Source organism: Oncorhynchus kisutch, linkage group LG3 (genome assembly GCF_002021735.2).
Source record: "Oncorhynchus kisutch isolate 150728-3 linkage group LG3, Okis_V2, whole genome shotgun sequence".
Lineage (NCBI taxonomy): Eukaryota > Metazoa > Chordata > Actinopteri > Salmoniformes > Salmonidae > Oncorhynchus > Oncorhynchus kisutch.
Window position 1 is genome coordinate 33,308,647 of NC_034176.2, and position 25,864 is coordinate 33,334,510.

The window sequence follows — 25,864 nt, forward strand, 5'->3', positions numbered from 1 at the left end:
AATTGGGGAGAATAATTCATTTTTTTAAAGAAATACAATAACATCAAATTGATCAGAAATACAGTGTAGACGTTAATGTTGTAAATGACTATTGTAGCTGCAAACGACAGATCTTAATGGAATATCTACATAGGCATACAGAGGCCCGTTTCAGCAACCATCACTCCTGTGTTCCAATGGCACGGTGTGTTAGCTAATCCAAGTTCATAATTTTAAAAGGCTAATTGATCATTAGAAAACCCTTTTGCAGTTATGTTAGCACAGCTGAAAACTGTTGTTCTGATTAAAGAAGCAATAAAACTGACCGCTTTTAGACTAGTTGAGTATCTGGAGCATCAGCATTTGTGGGTTCAATTACAGGCTCAAAATGGCTAGAAACAAATAACTTTCTTCTGAAACTCATCAGTCTATTTTTGTTCTGAGAAATTATGGCTATTCCATGCGAGAAATTGCCAAGAAACTGACGCACAATTGGCTTGGCGTGGTCCGGGTTAGGGAGGGTTTGGCTGGTAGGGATATCCTTGTCTCATCGCGCACCAGCGACTCCTGTGGCGGGCCGGGCGCAGTGCACGCTAACCAAGGTTGCTAGGTGCAGTGTTTCCCCCGACACATTGGTGCGGCTGGCTTCCGGGTTGGATGTGCGCTGTGTTAAGAAGCAGTGCGGCTTGGTTGGGTTGTGTATCGGAGGACGCATGACTTTCAACCTTCGTTTCTCCCGAGCCCGTACGGGAGTTGTAGCGATGAGACAAGATAGTAGCTACTAACAATTGGATACTATGAAATTGGGGAGAAAGAGGTCAAATTTTAAAAAATAAAGAAGAAAAAAAACTATCTCGTACAACGCTGTGTACTACTCCCTTCACAGAACAGCGTAAACTGGCTCTAACCAGAATAGAAAGAGGAGTGGGAGGCCCCGGTGTACAACTGAGCAAGTGGACAAGTACATTCGTGTCAAGTTTGAGAATCAGATGCCTCACAAGTCCTCAACTGGCAGCTTCATTAAATAGTACCTGCAAATCACCAGTCTCAACGTCAACAGTGAAGAGGAGACTCCGGGATGCTGGCCTTCACATTTAAAAATAGCCTGTCGTGAACGAACACTCTCACTTGACTTTTTTTCCTCTGACTAGCACTGACTTTTCTGCTACTAAAATTGAGGTAAAGTGTACTTACTAAGACTGAGATATGTAGTTTCCCACCTAGCTATTTAAAAATGAATGCACTAACTTTAACTCTAAGTTGTTTTGGATAAGAGTGTTTGCTAAATGACAAATGAAAGGCGTGTGCAGTCTACACCTATCAATGTGGACAATAGAATATACGGAATTAAAATGGGAATAAACTAATAAATGAATGTATGGTAATACTCCATTTGTATTGCAAGGGTTTTATATTTACAAATTGTCCTTGTGAACAAATCAAAACAGTACATAATGTTAACTTTGAAGTAAGCATATCCTTCCTTGGCTGAGATAATGAGTGGGCTGGACATGCCGAAACAGTCTGGTCTCTCAACATTGTCTCTGGGAGAATTGTTTTTGTCGTCACTGTTGCCGTCGGCTGGTTTTTCAGGACATCCTTACTGATACTGTACACAAATGAAAACATTTGCTAAACCGTCAACTTAGTAGCTCTGATAGTATCCCACAGGGGAGAACGCATAGCATAATATTGTGTTCAGATTTCAAGCAGAGCTGTTTCCTGTTCACTTGTTTACAGCGTGTAGTTCCAGACGGATTTCCTGCCTCTTCATTTTCAGTAGTTTGCTTGTTCATGCTCTGGGCTCCCCCACTGTGCTCTGACAATGGAAGATACTGTACAGCTGTATCCCATCAGTAAATAGCCCACCCAATCTACCTACAATCTACCTACCTCATCTCCATATTGTTTTGATGTACTTTTCTGCTCTTTTGCACACCAGTATTTCTACTTGCACATCATCATCTGCACATCTATCACTCCATTGTTAATTTGCTAAACTGTAATTACTTCGCTACTATGGCCTATTTATTGCCATACCACCTCTCGCCATTTGCACACACATTTCTTTCTATTGTGTTATTGACTGTACGCTTGTTTATTCCATGTGTAACTCTGTGTCGTACTGCCTTGCTTTATCTTGGCCAGGTCGCAGTTGTAAATGAGAACTTGTTCTCAACTAGCTTACTTGGTTAAATAAAGCTGAAATATATATATTTTTTAAAAACAGTGGGCACATACACGCAGTCTCTACACCAGAACAGGTGTCTGCTGTGTCCTCCTGAGAGAGGCGAAGCGCAGTTTGGAGGCGGTTGTCCTGGACATGAGAATACACAGGAAGGGGTCCAGACAGCTGTGGAAGCAGCACAGACACACTGTAGCGCTGGAGTACACATACAGCCCGTCCTCTCCACTGGTGGACAGCCTCACGTAATGGGCGATATGGAGGACGCCGCTGGGAGCGAAACACACAGTGAAGATGAGGAAGACCAGTGTACTGACCCTGATGAAGGGTGTCCAGTCAAGGCCCGAGCGACCCAGATGCTGCACCACCGCCACATGGGTCCAGGCACAGACCACAAAGGGCACGAGTAACCCTAAACAGACCAGTGCCAACCTGTAGGGCACCAGCAGTGCGTGGGGGGAGTCCTCCAGGGGCAGTATGTCATGGCAGGTGGTGAATCCCAGACGAGGCAGCAGGAAGCTCTGTCTCACCAGGAGCTCAGGCATCACAGCCACCCCAAACAGGCCCCACACCCCCAGGCTTGCCCCCAGCGCCCAGGCCGTCTTGGGCAGCCGCCTGTACAGGAAGGGCCTCACCACGGCCAGGTAGCGCTTGAGGCTGACACAAGCGATGGTGTGGGCAGAGCAGTAGACATTGCCATAGAAACAAGCGGTGACGACACGGCAGGCAGCTTCGCCGAACACCCAGTTGTTTCCGTTTAGGTGGTAGTGGACTCGGAGGGCCAGGGAGAGCAGGAGGAGTAGGTCAGAGAGGGCCAGGCTAAGGTAGAGGACAGCGGTGGAGAAAGACCTGGCCCGGAGCCTCAGGAAGGCCAGGATATAAGCGTTGGAGGGGATGCCCACTGCCATGGCCAGGAGGTAGGCTGAGGGGATGAGCCGGGTGCTGAGGAGCCCTGTGGTGTAGGCTACTGCAGGGTCCTCCAGCCTCACATCCAGCCCAGGGGCCCCAGGGGACAGGTGGACCAAGCTGGGGGGCCCAGCCTCAGCCGTACAGTTGGTCTGAACTCTCCTGCCATTGAACGTCCTTGGGTCCAACACAGCTACGGTTATTTTTGTCTTGTTGACTTTCTCCTCTGTGGTGAAATGAGGGTGAAGAACATAGATTTTAATTCCGATGTGAGGTTTTCTACTTTGAATGCAACTATTCCCCTTTGACACACTGTATTGAATGGAAATGTCATTATAATAATATAGATATTTTTTAAGTTAATTGGCTCAAAATGCTGTTTAAAACATGCATGATGTTACACAATTCATACAAGATGTGTGACAACCGTACACTAGCGATTGTGAAGCTGATTTACTAGCAAACATTTAGGCATAACAAGCATGTTGTTGATGGAGGGGAAACAGAACTGGTGAAGCCCTACCAAAATGCAGCTTGACCAAGTGGATGCAAAGTCCCCAATTGTAATATGAAAGTCTTAAGAATGATGTCCTCTCTAAAATCCTATGTAAAAAGAATGTGACTTACCATTGTCCTGGAGAGACAGTCCTACCGTCAGACAGAAGAGAATCCCAGCCAGTGTATTGGTCTGGTCTTTCTCCTGTCTCCTCCACATTGTTGTTATTATTATCCCTGTATAACTCAAAGTCCACTAGTGTTTCTATAGACTTGCTATAGGCTAGTTGTTCATTATCAGGATTAACTAGCAGAATCAACTAGCCATCCAGATAGCTGGTTCACATGATCAAGCAGGCTACTGTACTGGAAGTCCATTCTACACTGGTGTGAGCAGTGGACCGTGAGGCTGTGTGCATAGGGTGTGTGTATACTGTGTGTGTGTTTCCTGTCCAGGCTTGAAACTGAATTCCTGCTCTGCGTCAGACACTATCTACTGATTCAGCCGAGTGGGAGGAGACGGTCCTAATAGTTTACTGTTTGTCATTCCTCAAATAGTATTTTTTTTGTGAACATGTTTCTCAAGTCTTTCAGTTTTCTGTGACTGAAAATATGGCTTGTCTAATGCAAAATTACTAATATTAGAGTAAAAAGATTTACTCCGGTTATACTAAGTAACAAGATTATCAGCTTGGGTAACATCAAACATACAGTAGGATTTCAAAACCAAGCTTCCTGGAACAGTTTCCATGAACCTGCTTTGACCTTCAGTATTCCCCATGAGTCACACACATTTAAATTCCATGTGATCGGAGCTACAATTTTCAAGTTAGAAAGTATGGTAACAAGTTCCTATTTAGCTTTGGTCTGTATGTTATGTTTGTGCTTGTATGAGTCCTTGCTTATCTTATGCACGTCCTAAAGGTATTTATATACTGTTTGGTCAGTGGGGAATTCACTGTTCAAAAGCAGATCCACTTCCTGACATACTAAGGGGGCCTTTTTTCTCTTGGCTTCCTTCCTGCCTTTTGTGTCATTGGGGAGACAACCTCTCTGCTCCCAAAGGTCTCCACAATTAGTCTGAGAAGGAAAATGTTGGTCAGGCAGGCTGAATAATCGTTCAGTGTGGTTTCTCTGCTATTTTAAGTGGTATTTGTGTTTGAGCCATGGACCCATGACCAATGGTGTAGACTGAGCTGAGGCTGTTTTGTCCATTAACTAACAATGTGTTTTGACATTTTCCCTCAGGTCTTACCTCTGGGCACAGAGGAAATGGTACAACTTAATATTCATGCTGTCGCTGTCTTTAGCTGTTAATGTGCTTCATACCTGGGTTTCAAATACTTAAAATATTTACAAAAATGTTATCTCTGCCAGTTTGAGCATGTCTGGCTTAATAAACCAATAGAAAATACCACAAAATGCGAAGTATTTTAACCCAGGTATGTTTTTTTTTTTGGGGGGGGGGGCATTTTTGTGGTTTTTGTTTTTACATGTGCTGTATTGGTTAGTGCTTAGAAGAACATTCAGTTAGGGCTCAAGCCTAACTTGAGATCTGTGGTTGTATCTCAAACACTTGATTTTACCAGAAAGTTGAAATGATGTGTGCATGCACATCTCAAGCTAGAATTATGCATTGCATTGTGTGGATTGTCAATGTTTGTGTGGTCTACCACTCTGAAAAGCAGAGGTTGACTCTGTGTGTCTGTGACTCCAGAGCTCAGGGGATGAGTCTGCTGTGCTGTGGCTCGACCAGATTCAAGAAGGGATACACACAGCCAACCAAGATGAAGAGGAGGCTCTCGCATGTAGGCACACCATGCTCACTCCCAACCATTCACTCAAAACCATGAACAAATAATTTCTTAGTAGTTCTTCACATCACAATTCTCCAACCACTGGATAAGAGCAACATGACCAAAATGTTAAATGTCATAACTGATCCTGTGTGCGTTTTGTCTGTGGCAGTGGCAGGAGCTGTGGCAGACATCAACAGGGAGGTGGCGGAGGGGGACTCCCAGACCACCCTACATGCCCTCCAGTCTCCCCTGGCAGGGCTGAGAGCGGTTCTGTCTGAGTGTGCAGACACCTACCACACACAGCTGGCCCAGCGCCAGGACCTCAACACTACCACTGGTAACCTGGCATACAATCAGCTTATTTATGGATGTTTGTTCTCAGTACATTACCTTCCCAACTTCTAGCGTGTCATTTACATTTCAGTCATTTATCTCTTTAGCTCTTATGCAGCGCAACTTAGTGCATTTGCCTTAAGGTAGCTAGGTACGACAACCACATATTACAGTCAACTATTGTGTAAATCATGCAATTGGAGGTTAGTGAGTGATGTTCAGCTGTTTCCTCTAGCAGGCAGCAGTGAGAGTGAGTGTGTGTGATGTCCAGGTGTTGTTTCCTCTAGCAGGCAGCAGTGAGAGTGTGTGATGTCCAGGTGTTGTTTCCTCTAGCAGGCAGCAGTGAGTGTGTGTGGGTGAAACACCGTATCAAGGACAGTTATGACTACTACTACAACCTGGAGAACAGAGAGGGGACCTGGGAGGAGCCAGAGGACTTCACACACAACAGCACACAGCTCCGCAGAGAGGAAATACAGGTCCCTATCATATTTATGTTGGATTCTACATAAGAAATGATGTATTATTCTTTCTACATTTTACCATTATTTAACTAGGCAAGTCAGTTAAGAACAAATTATTATTTTCAATGACAGAACAACAGATTTTTACCTTGTCAGCTCGGGGATTCGATCTTGCAACCTTGCAACCTTTCAGTTAATAGCCCAATGCTCTAACCACTAGGCTACCTGCCGCCCCCTAAGACATGATGTATTATTCTTGTTGCGTGACACAGACCACAAAATATCAGTTAACAGAATAACCTTCTCCATACATAGCACAAAGAACACCACCAGAGACCACACACATGTTCTGAGTCATTTATAATGCATTACACATTAAAACTAATCTAGTGTTGTATGTGTCCTCTGGTCAGAGTGTGGTTGGAGGTGTGACAGCGGAGTATAACAGGGAACAGTTATGGTTGGCCAACGAGACCCTGGTAACCCAGCTACAGGCCAGGATCAGAGGTTACCTGGTGAGAAGAGCTCATGCCCAGAGACTGGACTACCTACTACAACAACAGCCACACGTGGTCCGACTACAGGTACTATACTGTGTCATTTGTTCTACAGTTTAATTATTAGATTTTTTTCAAGTAAAACTAGAATTTAATATTTACAGTTAAAATTCACGTACTGCTTTTGTAGTTTACTCACACACGGATGATTTGAATGTCATGTTGTCTGTGTCTAGGCCTCCTGGAAGGGCTACAAACAGAGGAAGGTATACATAGACAGACTCAACGTGTTGCAAAGCAACGTGGGGACTGTCGTCAAGGTAACAAGTTAGACTTGGGACTGTGAGCCTTATTTGAAAGCGAGAACATTAGTTTGAAACAGTGAGAAATAAAGAGTGTCAATAATCAGGAGAGAAGTCACACAGTTTAACCTCAACAGAAACACACAGCTACGAGTTGCTAACGTTGTTGTTTTCCTCTCGGTCCAGCTTCAGTCATTTGTTAAGATGTGGAGAGCTAAACGTAAATATACTCAAAGACTGCAGTATTTCATAGACCATGTGAGTAAAACAACACCTACATAAAAAATGAGGGTTTATCTCATTGAGATGGAGTCATACAATATGACTCCTATTATTCCTCAGTGACATTTACGGAAGATTGATTCCCTTCTGTCTTATTTGTATGTTCAGGAAAAAGAAATAGTGAAGATCCAAGCTTTCCTCAAGGCTAACAAAGCCAGAGATGACTACAGAACACTCAGTGAGTTTAGACAGCATTTAATACGTCACACGGTTTCAAATAAGTTACGATTTCGAAGAGAGATGGAACTACCTGAACTTGTGTGTGTGTGTCTGCGTCTGCGTGTGTGTGTGTGTGTGTGTGTGTGTATGTCTGTCTGTCTGTCTGTCTGTCTGTCTGTCTGTCTGTCTGTCTGTCTGTCTGTCTGTCTGTCTGTCTGTCTGTCTGTCTCTGTCTGTCTGTCTGTCTCTCTTTTTCTCTGCCCTGTAGCTGGGGCCCAGGACCCTCCTCTTTCGGTGGTGCGTAAGTTTGTCCACCTGCTGGAACAAAGCAGCCTGGACCTGCTGGAGGAACAGGAAGTGACACGGCTTAGGGAGGAAGTGGTCACGAAAATCCGCTCCAATCAGCAGATGGAGAAAGACCTGAACCTGATGGACATTAAGATCGGCTTACTGGTCAAGAACAGGATCACCCTACAGGTGACATTTGTCTTATGCTGCTGATAACAACTGCTTCTGGAGACAGCACTTTATTGTCTACAATAGTCATACGCCTGCTGCTCAGATACTTTGATAATGCATCCCTGTCTTCCTTAAAGCTATCACTGATCAAACACAACTGGATAGGTGAGAAGGGCCTTTTCCATGCTGCCGCATCTGTTTTTACTGTCTGTCTTCCCAGGATGTGGTGTCCCACAGTAAGAAGCTGAAGAAGAAGAGTAAAGAGGAGCTGGCTGCAGGGGACAGGCAGGGCATCAAGGGCCTCAGCAAAGGCAAACGGAAGAAACTAGAGGCCTACCAGCACCTCTTCTACCTGCTACAGGTGAGTTCAAAACACACACGCTTAAACATGCACACACACACATACACGCAAACTCTTTTACCCCTAGGTCCTCTCCTGCTCCACAGACCAACCCTTCATACCTGGCCAAGCTGATCTTCCAGATGCCACAGAACAAGTCCACTAAGTTCATGGACACAGTGATCTTCACGCTGTATAACTACGCCTCCAACCAGAGAGAGGAGTACCTGCTGCTCAAACTCTTTAAGACCGCTCTGGAGGAGGAGATCAAGTGAGTGGAACTGTCCACCTGTCCCCAAATCGTACACACTCCTTATACAGTAACTATAGATGGTTTCACCTGGGTGCCTTTGTTTCTCTCAGCTCATTTTTGCTAGCTCATTGGTCAGATAAGGCAACGATGTACAGTAGCACTGTTTATTGCAACAGTCAGTCAACCAGGCTACTAGGGAATCCACTGTCCCCCTTGTTCATAACTCAAGGACCCTCTCCAGTCATATACAGTATTATATATAATTTGTTCTTATATTGTTGTCTGATATTTCTTATATTATATATATATTTTTATATTGAATATAAAGGAATAATAAAGTTGTATGATATAAATTATCTCTCTTCTCCACCCCTCCTCAGGTCCAAAGTGGACCAGATCCAGGACATCGTGACCGGGAACCCCACGGTCATCAAGATGGTGGTGAGCTTCAACCGTGGAGCCCGTGGTCACAACACGCTGAGGCAGCTGCTGGCGCCTGTTGTCAAGGAGATCATCGAGGACAAGGGCCTGGGCATCAACACCAACCCTGTGGATGTGTACAAGGCCTGGGTCAACCAGCTGGAGACCAACACTGGAGAGGCCAGGTGGGACACACTAGTGCTATGCGATTAACCAACCTTTCAGTTTATTTTCGGTTTTTAAATAACTAGTTGACTGACGGTTCAATTATTTGAATTCCTTTTAGTTTTTCTGTGCACTCAACGTGCCGTTTCTCTGGAGAGATTACTCTGTGAGACGTTAACTCATCATAGTTAAGTGCAGACAATGTTGCAATTAACTACAATGACCAGAATCCATTGCACCGAAAGCTGCCTGTTCTCATTGGTTCTTGCCGGGCAAGCCTGTGGGGGCTGCAGACAGACACGGAGAGGAAGACGGATAGACAAGAGAGGGATAGAGAGCGGTTGCTTAGATGTCTCTACCCGACAATACAGCTAATTGATTGATAGTTGTTGTTTGGCAGTCTTAAAAGTATGCCTTATCTACTTAGAAGAACTACTGAAATAGTGATTTCGTCAGACCACAGGCAGCTAGGCTAGCCTACTAGCCTGGAGGATGACTCTTTTGGGAGCACAGAGATAGATGGCTGGCAGGTTGCTACTGCCTGAGCAGACATGAGATGATGACTAAGAATAGAATAAGTCATCAAATATTTTGTTTATCAATATTTTATTAAAGTAATATGTTTAAAGGATGGGCAGTCACTACCATCCTTGTGGTTTTATAAATATAATAATAAATTCATCATCATACTAAAAACATATGTAATATACACAACCCAAATATTTTTATTTGGTAAAGCAATGTCAGTAAATGATGCCTTATAAGTGATAGTAATGGGCAGTCATTACCATCAATTGTTTTATTCCGTGTTGTTACAGCATTGAACCCACGTAATGCATTTATTGTTAGGCCTGGGTTCAAATACTATTTAGGGTATTTCAATCATTTTCAAAGACCTTTGGAAGTAAGTATTTAGATATGATTTATTTGAAAATACACTGACTCAAATACACTCCCATGTATTTAACCTAGGCATTTGAAAATAGTATTTGAAATAAGTATTTGAAAATACTTTCCAACAGTCGGGCCCCATTATTAGACAATACTCAAATACACAGAAAATAAGTATATCAAATACAATCAAATGCACATGTATTTGAACCAGGTCTGACCTGCACATACACACATTGACCTAACTGTTGTCCCCCCCCCTCTTAGTAAACTGCCCTACGAGGTGACCCCGGACCAGGCCATGTCACACAAGGAGGTGCGCGCCAAGCTGGAGTCCTCCAGTCAGGCGCTGCGGACGGCCACAGACAAAGTGCTCAACTCCATTGTGTCATCACTGGATAACATTCCGTATGTCTCAGGCCCTTTTGGAATTCTTTAAAAATGCAGCCGTCTTTCTTTCCTTTTTTATTTCTTGATGCAATCACTGATCTGACATGAGTGGTTCTGTAAAAGCCTTGTAGCAGAACTCCAATAGTGATAGATCAGCGATCACTCCAAGGGAGGATGGAAGGATGCATTTTGAAAGGTGAAGCTGTATGGAAACAGGACTAGACAACATCCTGTCAGGGCAGAAACCCAAACTGCCAGGCTGCGCCCCAAATGACACCCTGTGCACTAGAAAGGGAAGAGAGTCCCATTTGGGAGGAAACCCTGTTGTGTGTTTATGGAAGGGTAAACAAAACAGTGCTTATAGAGGGTTAGAAACCATCCATGTTACTGGTTTAGACAACTGTTGACTCCATACTCTGCAGTGCTCAATTTACTCCAAGGGGGCAACCATGGTATTATTTTATACAACTGCCCAAAATACACCCCTCATTCTGAAATGTTCAGTCCCCTCCATTTTATGTTATTGCTTCCTATCATTTGTGCATCAAATCACTGTGTTGTGTATCTATGTAATGCCTGTCAATTTCACACGATCTCCATGTTTTGTTTTGCATGTAGCTATGGCATGAGATACATTGCAAAGGTCCTAAAGCATTCCCTTCATGAAAAGTTCCCTGACGCTACAGAGGATGAGTTGTTGAAGGTATAAGACCGGAGTATTACATGTGATATTAGATCGTTCCTTTGCCGTTCGTATACCTTCCATGTATGTTGCTGATATTGTTATGGGTATTGTTATGGTTCCTCTAGTGTTCACTGACACGGTAGTCATCCAGCTCGCACTGATTAATACAGGTCCTTAGATATAACAGCCCTTTGGGAAGCTATGCAGCTACGTTTAACAGAGGGTGTGTGTGTGTGTGTCGGCTGTCAGATTGTAGGGAACCTGCTGTACTACCGCTACATGAACCCAGCCATAGTGGCTCCAGACGGCTTCGACATCATCGACATGTCAGCCGGAGGTCAGCTCCACTCTGACCAGCGTCGTAACCTGGGCTCCGTGGCCAAGATGCTGCAGCATGCCGCCGCCAACAAGCTGTTCGAGGCAGACAATGCCCACATGATCTCCATGAATAACTACATCTCCCAGACCTACCAGAAGTTCAGGTGAGAGTAAAGAACTACAACTCCCAAGACTATAGGATAAAGTTCACTTTCACTCCGTATAAAACTGCTCAGAGAAATGTTCCATCTAATGAAGCAGAAGGGAATCATTTAAGACAGAGCGGGCTGTAGCGGTAAAGTCAGAACAAGGTTAAGTTGACGTGAGCCAAAGGTGAGCCGGGAGAAAGAGGAAGTGTCTGTGTGAAAGTGCAGAAGTCGGCACAGAAAGTGGGGTAGTGTGTCTTCACTCAAACTCAAGACACACACACACTCAAACACTAGAGCGAGAGAAAGGGACACAGTTGTGTTCCCAGAGTTCTCTGCCCCTCCCTCCAAACAGTTGACTCGTCTTTTTTGGAAATCAATTTGAACTACAGTCACTGAAAACCACAACTGTCAATTTTCTTGAAGAAACCCTGATTCAACAGGATATGTTTTGTCTTTAAGCTGTTTAAGCTGATTTCAATATTATTTGTTGTTTTGTTTATTTTGGGGTAGAAATATATGGTTCCTTGTAAACTGATAATATTACTATTACAAATGTGTCCAGTTATCTGGGTCTCCCGAGTGGCACAGTGGTCTAAGGCACTACAGCCGTCACTACAGACACCCTGGTTCGAATCCAGGCTGTATCACAACCAGCCGTGATTGGGAGTCCCATAGGGCGGCGCACAATTGGCCCAGCGTCGTCCGGGTTTGGCCGGTGTTGGCTGTCATTGAAAATAAGAATTTGTTCTTAACTTACTTACCTAGTTAAATCAATAAAACATGTTTTTTAATCTTCCTGGTGTGGTAGTAATCAACCCGAATGCTTTGATCCTGTCTGGCAGGGTGTTTTTCCAGGCTGCGTGTGACGTCCCTGAGCCAGAGGAGAAGTTTAACGTGGATGAGTACTCTGACATGGTGACTCTGAGCAAGCCTGTCATCTACATCTCTATAGATGAGATCATCAACACACACTCGGTAAGCCCAGGCTATGGGTGCATCCCAAATGGCACCCCGTTTCCTATATAGTGCACTAACTTTGACCAGGGCTTTGACCTGAGCTCTATCGGCCCTGGTCAAAGGTAGTGCACTATTTAGGGAATAAGGTTCCGTTTGGGATGTGACCTAGGACTCTACTGCCCCTCTATGGAACCTACTGCCCCCCTTCTCTTATCTCCATCCCCTGGGTAAGGGAGTGGTAATGGTGACAGACCTCTTGTATATAATGCAGGACATCAGAGGTTCTAGACTTCTCAGATGAGAGACGGATGAAGGGCTGAGATTGATTTGACGGACTCTAGAAGAACAGGGCTGACCTCATGAACTGTTATCTCACATAGAGCTTGCATACATCTTGAGCTAGAGAGGCCTAGGGTTGGAGAAAAGCGTGTCTAGTAGATAACACAAAAGTGCTGTGTGTATTGTGTGTGTCCTAGCTAGTGTTAACTATGTTGTGTGTCCTAGCTAGTGTTAACTGTGTGTGTGTGTGTCCTAGCTAGTGTTAGCCGTGTGTGTCCTCGCTAGTGTTAACCGTGTGTGTGTGTCCTAGCTAGTGTTAACCTTGTGTGTCCTAGCTAGTGTTAACCGTGTGTGTCCTAGCTAGTGTTCAAATCAAATCAAATCAAATTTATTTATATAGCCCTTCGTACATCAGCTGATATCTCAAAGTGCTGTACAGAAACCCAGCCTAAAACCCCAAACAGCAAGCAATGCAGGTGTAGAAGCACGGTGGCTAGGAAAAACTCCCTAGAAAGGCCAATACCTAGGAAGAAACCTAGAGAGGAACCAGGCTATGTGGGGTGGCCAGTCCTCTTCTGGCTGTGCCGGGTGGAGATTATAACAGAACATGGCCAAGATGTTCAAATGTTCATAAATGACCAGCATGGTCGAATAATAATAAGGCAGAACAGTTGAAACTGGAGCAGCAGCACAGTCAGGTGGAAGTTGAAACTGGAGCAGCAGCATGGCCAGGTGGACTGGGGACAGCAAGGAGTCATCATGTCAGGTAGTCCTGGGGCATGGTCCTAGGGCTCAGGTCCTCCGAGAGAGAGAAAGAAAGAGAGAAGGAGAGAATTAGAGAACGCACACTTAGATTCACACAGGACACCGAATAGGACAGGAGAAGTACTCCAGATATAACAAACTGACCCCAGCCCCCCGACACATAAACTACTGCAGCATAAATACTGGAGGCTGAGACAGGAGGGGTCAGGAGACACTGTGGACACCCCCGGACAGGGCCAAACAGGAAGGATATAACCCCACCCACTTTGCCAAAGCACAGCCCCCACACCACTAGAGGGATATCTTCAACCACCAACTTACCATCCTGAGACAAGGCTGAGTATAGCCCACAAAGATCTCCGCCACGGCACAACCCAAGGGGGGGGCGCCAACCCAGACAGGATGACCACAACAGTGAATCAACCCACTCAGGTGACGCACCCCCTCCAGGGACGGCATGAGAGAGCCCCAGCAAGCCAGTGACTCAGCCCCTGTAATAGGGTTAGAGGCAGAGAATCCCAGTGGAAAGAGGGGAACCGGCCAGGCAGAGACAGCAAGGGCGGTTCGTTTCTCAGAGCCTTTCCGTTCACCTTCCCACTCCTGGGCCAGACTACACTCAATCATATGACCCACTGAAGAGATGAGTCTTCAGTAAAGACTTAAAGGTTGAGACCGAGTTTGCGTCTCTGACATGGGTAGGCAGACCGTTCCATAAAAATGGAGCTCTATAGGAGAAAGCCCTGCCTCCAGCTGTTTGCTTAGAAATTCTAGGGACAATTAGGAGGCCTGCGTCTTGTGACCGTAGCGTACGTGTAGGTATGTACGGCAGGACCAAATCAGAGAGATAGGTAGGAGCTGTTAACCGTTTGTGTGTCCTAGCTAGTGTTAACCGTATGTGTGTGTGTTCTAGCTAGTGTTAACAGTGTGTGTCCTAGCTAGTGTTAACCGTGTGTGTGTTCTCGCTAGTGTTAACAGTGTGTATGTCCTAGCTAGTGTTAACCGTGAGTGTGTGTCCTCGCTAGTGTTAACCGTGAGTGTGTGTCCTAGCTAGTGTTAACCGTGAGTGTGTGTCCTCGCTAGTGTTAACCGTGAGTGTGTGTCCTAGCTAGTGTTAACCGTGAGTGTGTGTCCTAGCTAGTGTTAACCGTGAGTGTGTGTCCTAGCTAGTGTTAACCGTGTGTGTGTTCTCGCTAGTGTTAACCGTGTGTATGTCCTAGCTAGTGTTAACCGTGAGTGTGTGTCCTAGCTAGTGTTAACCGTGAGTGTGTGTCCTAGCTAGTGTTAACCGTGAGTGTGTGTCCTAGCTAGTGTTAACCGTGAGTGTGTGTCCTAGCTAGTGTTAACCGTGAGTGTGTGTCCTAGCTAGTGTTAACCGTGAGTGTGTGTCCTAGCTAGTGTTAACCGTGAGTGTGTGTCCTAGCTACTGTGATTAACCGTGAGTGTGTGTCCTAGCTACTGTGATTAACCGTGAGTGTGTGTCCTAGCTACTGTGATTAACCGTGAGTGTGTGTCCTAGCTACTGTGATTAACCGTGAGTGTGTGTCCTAGCTACTGTGATTAACCGTGAGTGTGTGTCCTAGCTACTGTGATTAACCGTGAGTGTGTGTCCTAGCTACTGTGATTAACCGTGAGTGTGTCCTAGCTACTGTGATTAACCGTGAGTGTGTGTCCTAGCTACTGTGATTAACCGTGAGTGTGTGTCCTAGCTACTGTGATTAACCGTGAGTGTGTGTCCTAGCTACTGTGATTAACCGTGAGTGTGTGTCCTAGCTACTGTGATTAACCGTGAGTGTGTGTCCTAGCTACTGTGATTAACTGTGAGTGTGTGTCCTAGCTACTGTGATTAACCGTGAGTGTGTGTCCTAGCTACTGTGATTAACCGTGAGTGTGTGTCCTAGCTACTGTGATTAACCGTGAGTGTGTGTCCTAGCTACTGTGATTAACCGTGAGTGTGTGTCCTAGCTACTGTGATTAACCGTGAGTGTGTGTCCTAGCTACTGTGATTAACCGTGTGTGTATGTGTCCTAGCTACTGTGATTAACCGTGTGTGTGTCCGTGTCCTAGCTACTGTGATTAACCGTGTGTGTGTCCGTGTCCTAGCTACTGTGATTAACCGTGTGTGTGTCCGTGTCCTAGCTACTGTGATTAACCGTGTGTGTGTCCGTGTCCTAGCTACTGTGATTAACCGTGTGTGTGTCCGTGTCCTAGCTACTGTGATTAACCGTGTGTGTGTCCGTGTCCTAGCTACTGTGATTAACCGTGTGTGTGTCCGTGTCCTAGCTACTGTGATTAACCGTGAGTGTGTGTCCTAGCTACTGTGATTAACCGTGTGTGTGTCCTAGCTACTGTGATTAACCGTGTGTGTGTCCTAGCTACTGTGATTAACCGTGTGTGTGTCCGTGTCCTAGCTACTGTGATTAACCGTGTGTGTGTCCGTGTCCTAGCTACTGTGATTAACCGTGTGTGTGTCCGTGTCCTAGCTACTGTGATTAACCGTGTGTGTGTCCGTGTCCTAGCTACTGTGATTAACCGTGTGTGTGTCCGTGTCCTAGCTACTGTGATTAACCGTGTGTGTGTCCGTGTCCTAGCTACTGTGATTAACCGTGTGTGTGTCCGTGTCCTAGCTACTGTGATTAACCGTGTGTGTGTCCGTGTCCTAGCTACTGTGATTAACCGTGTGTGTGTCCGTGTCCTAGCTACTGTGATTAACCGTGTGTGTGTCCGTGTCCTAGCTACTGTGATTAACCGTGAGTGTGTGTCCTAGCTACTGTGATTAACCGTGTGTGTGTCCGTGTCCTAGCTACTGTGATTAACCGTGTGTGTGTCCGTGTCCTAGCTACTGTGATTAACCGTGTGTGTGTGTGTGTGTGTGTCCTAGCTACTGTGATTAACCGTGTGTGTGTGTGTCCTAGCTACTGTGATTAACCGTGTGTGTGTCCGTGTCCTAACTACTGTGATTAACTGTGTCTAACTGTGTGTGTTTCCTAACTACTGTGATTAACCGTGTGTGTGTCCTAGCTACAGTGATTAACCGTGTGTGTGTGTCCTAGCTACTGTGATTAACCGTGTGTGTGTGTGTGTGTGTCCTAGCTACTGTGATTAACCGTGTGTGTGTGTGTCCTAGCTACAGTGATTAACCGTGTGTTTGTGTCCTAGCTACTGTGATTAACCGTGTGTGTGTGTGTGTTTGTGTCCTAGCTACTGTGATTAACCGTGTGTGTCCTAGCTACTGTGATTTAACCGTGTGTGTGTCCTAGCTGGTGTTGGAGCACCTGGAGGCCATCTCCCCCGACCACAACGACCTGCTGCATGAGCTGCTGGAGGACCTGGGGGACGCGCCTGATGTGGAGGCACTGCTGGGTACCACACACACCACCATGCCTCTTACACGCCACACTTCCTCCCAGACATTAGAAGATCCATTTACAGGACAGAATCCTAATTTGTGATAAGCATGTACACACAGTCTCAGAATGAGTCAGGAAGCTGCCTGCAGGAGAGCTAAGCATGTTTGTCTTTTCTCCAGGTGAAGGAGCCGTGGATCCTAACAATCCCAACAAGGAGAGCACCCTGAGTCAGCTGGCTAAGACGGAGATCTCCCTCACACTCACCAGCAAGTTTGAGCTTCTGGAGGGAGATGACAAGGACACGAAGGGCCTGATGATGAAGTAAGAGTCTGGATGAGTCCCCAATGGCACCCTATTCCCTATATAGTAGATCTCTTATTGACTCTCCATTATGGTGACCTACTAGAATCTCCATCCACACACAGAGACTGCCAGGGTTGGGGAGTAACGGATTACATGTAATCCATTGTTACCAGCTACAATATTGTAATCAGATTACAGATACTTGAAATACTAGATGATTCATTTGAGGATTACTTATAAATTCAGAAAGGATGTTTGCGCATAAAAATATATCACACTGTTTTCTCAATGACATTAAAATCAGCATTGAAAAAAGGTGCAAGTTTGTTCTACCTGAGCGAGTCTGACCACAAGTCAGAGACCACTATGATGACACGCCAAATGTGTTTGATGGATTGTGGGAAAAGAGCAGGAATAGGCTTTTGTAGGCTACAGTCCAAGCTATGTCTTCCAATGGTATGACTGCAGTTGGCATCCAAAGATTATCCAACTTGAATAAACGCTTGGAGTTAAGTATGAAAGCAGTGGTGTAGTCTATGGCGATATGGATGTCACTTATTATTGCTATCTACATAGCACATTGATGTGACTCACTGCTGCTCTCATTTAGCTATTTGTGCCTTACGGATTGTGGTTGTTGTGGATGACTGTTCACAAATCTAAATGTGTATTTGAACCCAATAATGGTTGAATTCAAGAAGTTTAAGCTGCCTATCAACCATTGTTTTTGAAACCAGTGGACAGCCAGTGAAAAATGTGTTTTTGCAACAGCTGCATAGTGCGGATCCCAGCCTGTAGAATAAAAGTGGGGCTTTTATTGCTCAATCTAATTCAAACTCATAAAAAAAAAAAATCCATAGGCCTAATGGCCACATGCTCTCAACTCACACGCTTTTGATAGACTTAAAGGGGCAATCTGTAGTTGCAAGATCCATTTTTGGACTTAAGTTAGATATATTCATGTAAAGATGTAATTTAATCATATTATTATATGTAGTAGAAAGCGATGGGTTAGAAGAAGCCTACATAACCAACACATAAAGTTAAATTTAACATCCATATATGGCCAGCTATGTAAACTTTAACATTGATTGACATTGATGTCATTCAATTGGTAACATACAATTTTGTCTTCTTCTAATGCCTCTTAAGGGGAAAGTCATCTAAAAGTAACTGAATGTAATCTGATTACGTTAGTTTGGGTAATCCAAAAGTTACGTTACCGATTACAATTTTGGAGAGGTAACTAGTAACTAATGGATTACATTTGGAAAATAACCTACCCAACCCTGGAGACTGCACAGTGAGCTGTTTTGTACTGACCAAGCTAACTTGGAAGAAGCCAGAAGAAACACTGTTTCAATGCTGTGTTATGACGTTCCAGTAGGTACATACATAAATAACCACAGTGGGTATTGCTCAGTGACCGCTCTACGTGCTCTTTCCTGCTCCACTACCACTTCCTGTCCTGACATTTTTAGACCATTTCTTGCTCTTCCTTGAGAAGGCTGTGTTTAAAAGACAGCCTCTGTTCTGCTGATGTGAATGTTTACATCATGTTTCCTGCGACATGAGCACCAATAATCATGACTAATCATGTGGTCAGGAAAACCTCCTGGTGCTACCTATGATACTATAAATGGTATCTCTAGACAACTCTGTTCATCTGACCTACAGTAGTTGAGATGTTCAGGATGTCAACCCTCCAGCTCTGCTTTCTCAGGCTCTGTGTTACGGTTTTCTTCCGTCGAAAGAGAGTCGGACCAAAATGCAGCGTGGTTAATTCGATACATGTTTAATAATGAAGAAAACACGAACAATACAAAAACGTAACGTGAAAACCGAAACAGTCTAAACTGGTGCTAACTAACACAGAGACAGGAACAATCACCCACGAAACACTCAAAGAATATGGCTGCCTAATAATGGTTCCCAATCAGAGACAACGAGAATCACCTGCCTCTGATTGAGAACCGCCTCAGGCAACCATAGACTATGCTAGAAAACCCCACTAAGCCACAATCCCAAAACCTACGAAAAACCCCCATACATAAACACAACACAAAATAAACCCATGTCACACCCTGGCCTGGCCAAATAAAGAAAGAAAACACAAAATACTAAGACCAGGGCGTGACACTCTGTGTCCCAAATGGCACCCCTACTCTTTCTAGTGCTCTACTTTTGACCAGGGCCCTATAAAGGAAATAGGCTGCCGTTTGGGAGGCATACAGAGTGTCACTGTGGTCCTGGTAAGTGTCGGTCCACCATGCACTGGGTCAGAAAAAAGGAAATGTGTTTGAGTGGCGTCATACCCTACTGCAGGGTCATGGAAACTCCAACGGGACAGTGACATGTCCATTGTGTGTGTGTTAACATATCAAGATGTTTGCTCTCCCCCTGAGCCCAGTGCAAAGCAGAGGCCAGATCTCAACACACTACCAAATCAACAAGACTTAAATGTTTGAGGAGAGCTACGCTGTTTAGTTGAAATGACAATCCTTTTTAATCCGTCTCCATCTACCTCTCTCTCGGTCTCTCTCTCTCAGGACTAAGAAGCTGATAGTAGATGTGATCAGGATCCAACCAGGAGACACTCTCCCAGAGACCCTTGAGACCCCGGCCTCTGCCCTCCAGGTGATGTCATAATGATGAACCTTACACAGCCCAGCCAACCACACACCTCAAATAGCTTACTTCTCTATCAGTGGTTTTATTTTTATGCTTTTCCCTTTGTGTCAATGCCGGAGTGGGAAAGAGTGGACTGACTAGACATGCTAACCTTCCTTTCTGTTTTTGTGTGTCTACCTCTTCCAACCTGTGCTGTCCTGTAGGAGTGTGAGCATTCTAAGGTGGTGGCGCTACGTGCGGTGCAGGACGCCCAGACCCCAGAGGGGCTGAAGAGCAGCCAGGCGGTGCTGGAGGACAGACAGCTGCCTCTGGAGCAGAAGAAGAGGAAGATCCTCCGCAACCTCCGAACCCTGGAGCAGGCTGGCCTGGTCACCGCTAGCAACAAGTACCAGGACCTCATCAACGACATTGCCAAGGTACACATGTGCACAAACACACACACAGAGACACAAGCACACTGATGGCCTTCAGCGTTTGTGTTGTAGATTACCGATCATGTCCCTTCTGCGTGTGATTGACAGGACATTCGTTACCAGAGACGCTACAGACAGAGGAGGAGGGCGGAGCTGGTGAAGCTCCAGCAGGCACTGAGCGCGCTCAACTCCAAGACAGCCTTCTATCAGGACCAGACCAACTACTACGACACTTACATCAAGACCTGCCTCGACAACCTCAACAGGAAGTGAGTGTTCCCTACAAAACCCATCCCTCGCCACTAACCATAAGTCGAAGTTCACCCGACCTTCACAAACACTGTACAGGGCCTTGCAAGTCAACAAAGATCTAGGGATGGATTGGTTTGGAATTGGGCCATATGGGCTAGTGTTGAAATACATTGTCATTGCTCTTGGTCCCATTCAAAACTTGATGTGTTAAGTATGTGTTTGTGTGACTTCCATGTATGTGTCTTATCTGGCGCGTGTCTGTGTGTCCACAGGAACACGCGGCGGTCCATCAAGCTAGAAAGGAAGGTGGAGGAGAAGGGCAGTAAGAAGTGGAAGCATCAGTCTCTGAAGTATACGGCTGCCCGACTGCACGAGAAGGGAGTGATCCTGGAGATAGAGGGGCTGCAGACCAACCAGTGAGTGAAGCAGCACTGAGGACAGCTGGTCCTAGCTAGCTTAGCATTGTGCAGTGACATCAGCTTCCCGAAAACGGAGTAGTATTCATTTGTACACACAATTTCAAACCATAGCAAAATGTTATGCAACAGACAAACTTTTTACAACGAATATCCAGGGTTTTGTGATTCAGAGGTAGTGTGTGGTTGACTTGGAGTATAGGTGGGTGTGTTGTTTAACAAAACTGATGCGTGCACATCTTCGGGGCGAAACGGAGGTTGGCTTAGAATCATATGATTGACAACATGTAAACTATATTTCGTCTGCAAATGTTTAAAGAAAACATGCATTTGTCTCTCGAATACATTGTTACAGTTGTTAGCTAGCTAGTTAGCAAATTGTTGCCATATTATCATAGACATGACATCAGTCAAAACACCTCAATACAAGCCATGGGATCAAGAACAAGCAACCTATGATTCTCCACATGGCAGCTTCTTGTCATTGTTGCTAGCGATCTGACTGTTCAGAATCATAACAGCAGATGGCCTTCTACCCCTGCGATGCATGTGCAGCATTTTCGTGACGTTATCAGACAACCCGCCTATGGACACCAAATGTGAACATGGTATTGAATCCTGAAGTGAGTTGGTACCATACTGGGTCTCGGGTATTGTGGTAGTCAAGGGAACATTCTCCAACACTTTCATAAATGCATGAGTCTTTCATAGCTTTCACCAATCAGATCAGTGATAACATGAAATAAAGGGAGAAAGGAAGGATGCGTTGGTAAAGTATTTGGACGGGGACAAGGGCATGACTTTGATGGGAGGAGTGAGCTGTATTAGCTCTGTGTGAGATGGGGTGGGAGGAACTACCTCATTATTAAGGGACATTGTCCATACAGAAGCCCACCGTGTTCTGTCTCGCTCTTTCTCTCTTGTTTCTCTCGGTCTCTGTTTTTTTTGCTCTATCTCCCACTTTCGCTCCTTCACTTTCTCTCACTCTCCCTCTCGCTCTCTGAGCACTCGCTCCTGTCCTTCATGTTTTGGTCAGGCTGTTCTAGCTAGAGTGGCGCTGAGGAGAGCCAAAGTCGGCTCCTCACTGCTCTGTGGGAGTTCCAGGCCATGTCAAAGTGGAAACTGAGAGCTAGTATCTAGAAGGCATCGCTATGTCCTCTTTAAAGACAGTTAAACACACTACACTATGGCCCAATATCGTCAATGCATTTCAGAAACCTTTTGAGAAAATTGGATATCTAAGCTTATATTTCTGATCATTTCTCACAATTGACATTAAATGTTATGCCAAAACAAGTCTGTCTGACATTGTGACCTTAACCAACTCTAGTCCTGCTATTGTCTTATCTGTGTCTGTATCCTGTCTTTTCATTTGATTAATTCAATTGCATGTATTTGTCTTTTCTCTCAGGTTCAAAAATGTAATGTTTGACATCTCTCCCAGTGAGGAAGTTGGGGACTTTGAGGTGAAGGCCAAGTTCATGGGAGTTGAGATGGAAAAGGTCCAACTCCATTTCCAGGTGATGCTTTTCTCCCAAATGACGACGACTCATGGTTGTCAAGGCTCCTCTCTGTCATGCTGACAGACTGATAGTTCCGTGTCCCTGTCTGTTGACTAGGACATGTTTCTGTCTGTTGACTCTGTTCCGTGTAGGACCTCTTCCAGGCGTAGTTCCATAGTTGTTTAAAATATATATTTTATTTTATGATCGTAGAACCATAGTTGACTGTTGTCTCTGTCCCTGTCTGTCACTGTCCCTATCTAGGATCTGCTCCAGCTGCAGTACGAGGGAGTGGCGGTGATGAAGATGTTTGACAAAGCCAAAGTCAACGTCAACCTGCTCATCTTCCTCCTCAACAAGAAGTTCTATGGAAAATGAGGGATTATTGAACCAAAGATGGAGGGTAAAGATTGAGTGGGCATATAGGTGTGAAAGGATTGTGTGCCTTTTGACAAAGCAAGAATTGAGATGTTTGAATGGTGGTTAACGTGTTATGTTCGTCTGACTGGCCACCCTCAGGCTGGTGAGCCACACACACACACACACATTTTATTAATCACTTTATACCAAAATGAAGCTCACATTGAAATGGGTTTGTTGCTTTTATTGTCATGTTATATCTGTTGCTTAATTATTAATTATTGTATTTTTTTTTTCATGTTCAGTTTTCCACTGGGTAATTAATTGTACATGGAATATATTTTTCAAAAGTATATTATAATGGCATTTACATTTTATATGTAGAAGTTATATACAGTGCATTCGGAAAGTATTCAGACCCATTGACTTTTTCCACATTTTTTCCACATTTTGTTACTCAGCACTTTGTTGAAGCACCATTGGCAGCGATTAAAGCCTCGAGTCTTCTTGGGTATAACGCTACAAGCTTGGCGCACATGTATTTGGGGAGTTTCTACCATTCTTCTCTGCAAATCCTCTCAAGCTCTCAGGTTGGATGGGGAGTGTCACTGCACAGCTATTTTCAGGTCTCTCCAAAGATTTTCGATTGGGTTCAAGTCCGGGCTCTGGCTGGGCCACTCAAGAACGTTAAGAGACTTGTCCCAAAGCCACTCCTGCGATGTCTTGGCTGTGTGCTTGACCGTTCACCCCAGTCGGAGGTCCTGAGCACGCTGGAGCAGGCTTTCATCAATGATCTCTCTGTACTTTGCTCTGTTAATCTTTCCCTCGATCCTGAATAGTCTCTCTGTCCCTGCTGCTGAAAACCACCCCCACCGCATGATGCTGCCACCACCATGCTTGACCATAGGGATGGTTGCCAGATTTCCTCGAGACGTGACACTTGGCATTCAGGCATAGAGTTCGATCTTGATGTCATCAGACCAGAGAATCTTGTTTCTCATGGTCAGAGAGTCTAAGTGCCTTTTCATAACTCTAAGCGGGCTGTGGGTACATTTTACTGAGGAGTGGCTTCCGTCTGGCCACTCTACCATAAAGCCCTGATTGGTGGAGTGCTGCAGAGATGGGTGTCTTTCTGGAATGTTCTCCCATCTCCACAGATGCACTCTAGAGCTCCGTCAGAGTGACCATCGAGTTCTTGGACAAAGGCCTTTCTCCACCTATTACTCAGTTTGGCTGGGTGGCCAGCTCTAGGAAGAGTATTGGTGGTTGCAAAACCTCTTCCATTTAAGAATGATGGAGGCCACTGTTCTTCGGGACCTTCAATGCTGCAGACCGTTTTTGGTACCCTTCCCCAGATCTGTGCCTCGACCCAATCCCCTCGGTGCTCTACGGACAATTTCGTCGACCTCATTGCTTGGTTTTTGCTCTGACATGCACTGTCAACTGTGGGACCTTTATATAGACAGGTGTGTGCCTTTTCAAAGCATGTCCAATCAATTGAATTTACCACAGGTGGACTCCAAGTTGTAGAAACATCTCAAGAATGATTAATTGAAACAGGATGCACCTGAGCTCAATTTCGAGTCTCATAGCAAAGGGTCTGGATACTTATGTAAATAAGGTATTTCTGTTTTCTTCAAACCTGTTTTCGCTTTGTCATTATTGGGTATTGTGTGTAGATTGACGAGGAAAACAATACATTTTATCCATTTTAGAATAAGGCTGTAACGTAACAAAATGTGGAAAAAGTCCAGGGGTCTGAATTCATTCCAAATGCACTGTAAGTAAACACATTGTTATTGTCAAAAAAATATTATTTTTTTGTAAAAAAGAATGTGTTTGGAATTAGATGTGTACAATGCACTATTGCCTAATGGTCAGAATGGGAGATTAGACTGCAACATTCCTATCCAGCTATAGCCAGCATGGAATGAAGTATAGTAGTTAACCAGTGCCTTTTTAATCTACAGTAAATTGGGAAGCTGTGTATCTTTTAAAGACTATTAATGAAGTTATTCTTCCTAGTTTCACTGCTTTTTAAAAAGATTATACTGTCAAGTATACATAAAAATAATTTCAAATGTTTTAATGAGGTTAAATCAAAATAACTGATTTTTCTTGTTAGTTTTTATAACAATCACAGTTTTTATAACAATCACAGTGCTATAAGAAAATGATTTTAAAAGAATTGTGTGGTCATCAAATAAATAATAAAGCCTGATTTGTTTTTTAACTGTCATTAGTGTCACACCAGCTGTGCAACACAGCATGTTCGAGACACCTGGTCCAAGATAGTAGTTTACGTCACTGAATAGAAATTATCTAATAAATCCTATATATTAATCACTTGATAGTAGACGAGGCTTTTTACGACCCCTCTATTGATGGAGTCAGCCTTTTCAAATCCAACATGTATTTTAATTGGCTCTAAGCGCTGACAGATGGTTGATGTTTCCCTCACGCTTGCCTATATAGTTAATTTAGGGGAACAGTGATTTACAGCCATGGTTTATTGGTTATTCGCGACTTTTTTGCTCTCCAAACTTCAGCCTATGTGCCACACAATGGTAAGTAATATGTCTTTAGTTGTTTTGCTTCTGTGTTTATTTTAGCAGTTTAACATTGAAATTATGATACAAAAAAACTGATTTCATTTGTCGCATCCATGTACAGAATTTTGAGAAAATGTGTTTGTATATTGTCAACATATGAACTAACCCTCGGACTCAAACTGCTACTTGCAGAGCAATATCCACGGGTTTTCCCGCAGAGGGCGCATAGACAGCGGCGGCAATGAGTTATGACCAGTTGTGTAAAGTACTTGAAGTGTATTTAAGTACCACTTAAGTCGTTTTTGGTCATCTGTACTGTACTATTTATATTTTTGGCAACTTTTAATTCACTACATTCCTAAAGAAAACGTTGGAATGTGCCCCTGGATATCCATACATTAAAATAATACAATTATGCTGTCAGTTTGCTTAATATAAGAAATTTGAAATTATTTATACTTTTACTTTTTATATTACAGTATATTTTTGCAATTACATTTACTTTTAATACTTAAGTCTAATATATTGTTTTATGTATTTTACTGGGTGACGTTTGAGTCATTTTCTATTAAGGTACAGTGCCTTGCGAAAGTATTCGGCCCCCTTGAACTTTGCG

The 25,864-nt window shown here is 44.3% G+C and overlaps 2 protein-coding genes across 3 annotated transcripts in view; one reads left to right on the forward strand and one right to left on the reverse strand.

The window, feature by feature from the left end:
• iqgap2 (IQ motif containing GTPase activating protein 2) overlaps positions 1–24,917 on the forward strand; it is an 84,295-nt gene extending 59,378 nt beyond the window's left edge. Inside the window, exons 16-38 of one of the 2 annotated variants that reach the window (XM_020473342.2) lie at positions 5,283–5,373; positions 5,534–5,701; positions 6,031–6,176; positions 6,575–6,745; positions 6,895–6,978; positions 7,147–7,218; positions 7,351–7,420; positions 7,670–7,878; positions 8,081–8,221; positions 8,308–8,471; positions 8,834–9,058; positions 10,197–10,337; positions 10,938–11,022; positions 11,254–11,486; positions 12,314–12,446; positions 16,730–16,832; positions 16,999–17,140; positions 19,672–19,759; positions 19,957–20,169; positions 20,275–20,435; positions 20,691–20,834; positions 22,246–22,354; positions 22,601–24,917. In XM_020473342.2, the coding sequence (XP_020328931.1) occupies positions 5,283–5,373; positions 5,534–5,701; positions 6,031–6,176; positions 6,575–6,745; positions 6,895–6,978; positions 7,147–7,218; positions 7,351–7,420; positions 7,670–7,878; positions 8,081–8,221; positions 8,308–8,471; positions 8,834–9,058; positions 10,197–10,337; positions 10,938–11,022; positions 11,254–11,486; positions 12,314–12,446; positions 16,730–16,832; positions 16,999–17,140; positions 19,672–19,759; positions 19,957–20,169; positions 20,275–20,435; positions 20,691–20,834; positions 22,246–22,354; positions 22,601–22,714 (3,207 nt within the window). In that variant the 3' untranslated portion in view covers positions 22,715–24,917. The remainder of the gene's footprint in view (positions 1–5,282; positions 5,374–5,533; positions 5,702–6,030; positions 6,177–6,574; positions 6,746–6,894; positions 6,979–7,146; positions 7,219–7,350; positions 7,421–7,669; positions 7,879–8,080; positions 8,222–8,307; positions 8,472–8,833; positions 9,059–10,196; positions 10,338–10,937; positions 11,023–11,253; positions 11,487–12,313; positions 12,447–16,729; positions 16,833–16,998; positions 17,141–19,671; positions 19,760–19,956; positions 20,170–20,274; positions 20,436–20,690; positions 20,835–22,245; positions 22,355–22,600) is intronic. The other variant, XM_020473348.2, reaches the window with a different exon arrangement.
• Positions 873–4,027, reverse strand: LOC109881201 (proteinase-activated receptor 3-like). The gene is made up of 2 exons (XM_020473357.2): positions 3,698–4,027; positions 873–3,296 (listed from the first exon to the last, which is right to left on the reverse strand). Exons 1-2 carry the CDS (start codon positions 3,783–3,785, stop codon positions 2,230–2,232), a joined length of 1,155 nt encoding a protein of 384 aa, XP_020328946.1. The 5' UTR covers positions 3,786–4,027; the 3' UTR covers positions 873–2,229.
• Positions 24,918–25,864: the final 947 nt, after the last annotated feature.

Bases quoted from the DNA above. Each gene is read 5' to 3' on its own strand.
- LOC109881201 (XM_020473357.2), bottom strand. From the start codon at position 3,785: ATGTGGAGGAGACAGGAGAAAGACCAGACCAATACACTGGCTGGGATT. The intron at 3,297-3,697 runs GTAAGTCACATT...ATTTCACCACAG, and splicing joins ACTGTCTCTCCAGGACAATG to AGGAGAAAGTCAACAAGACA.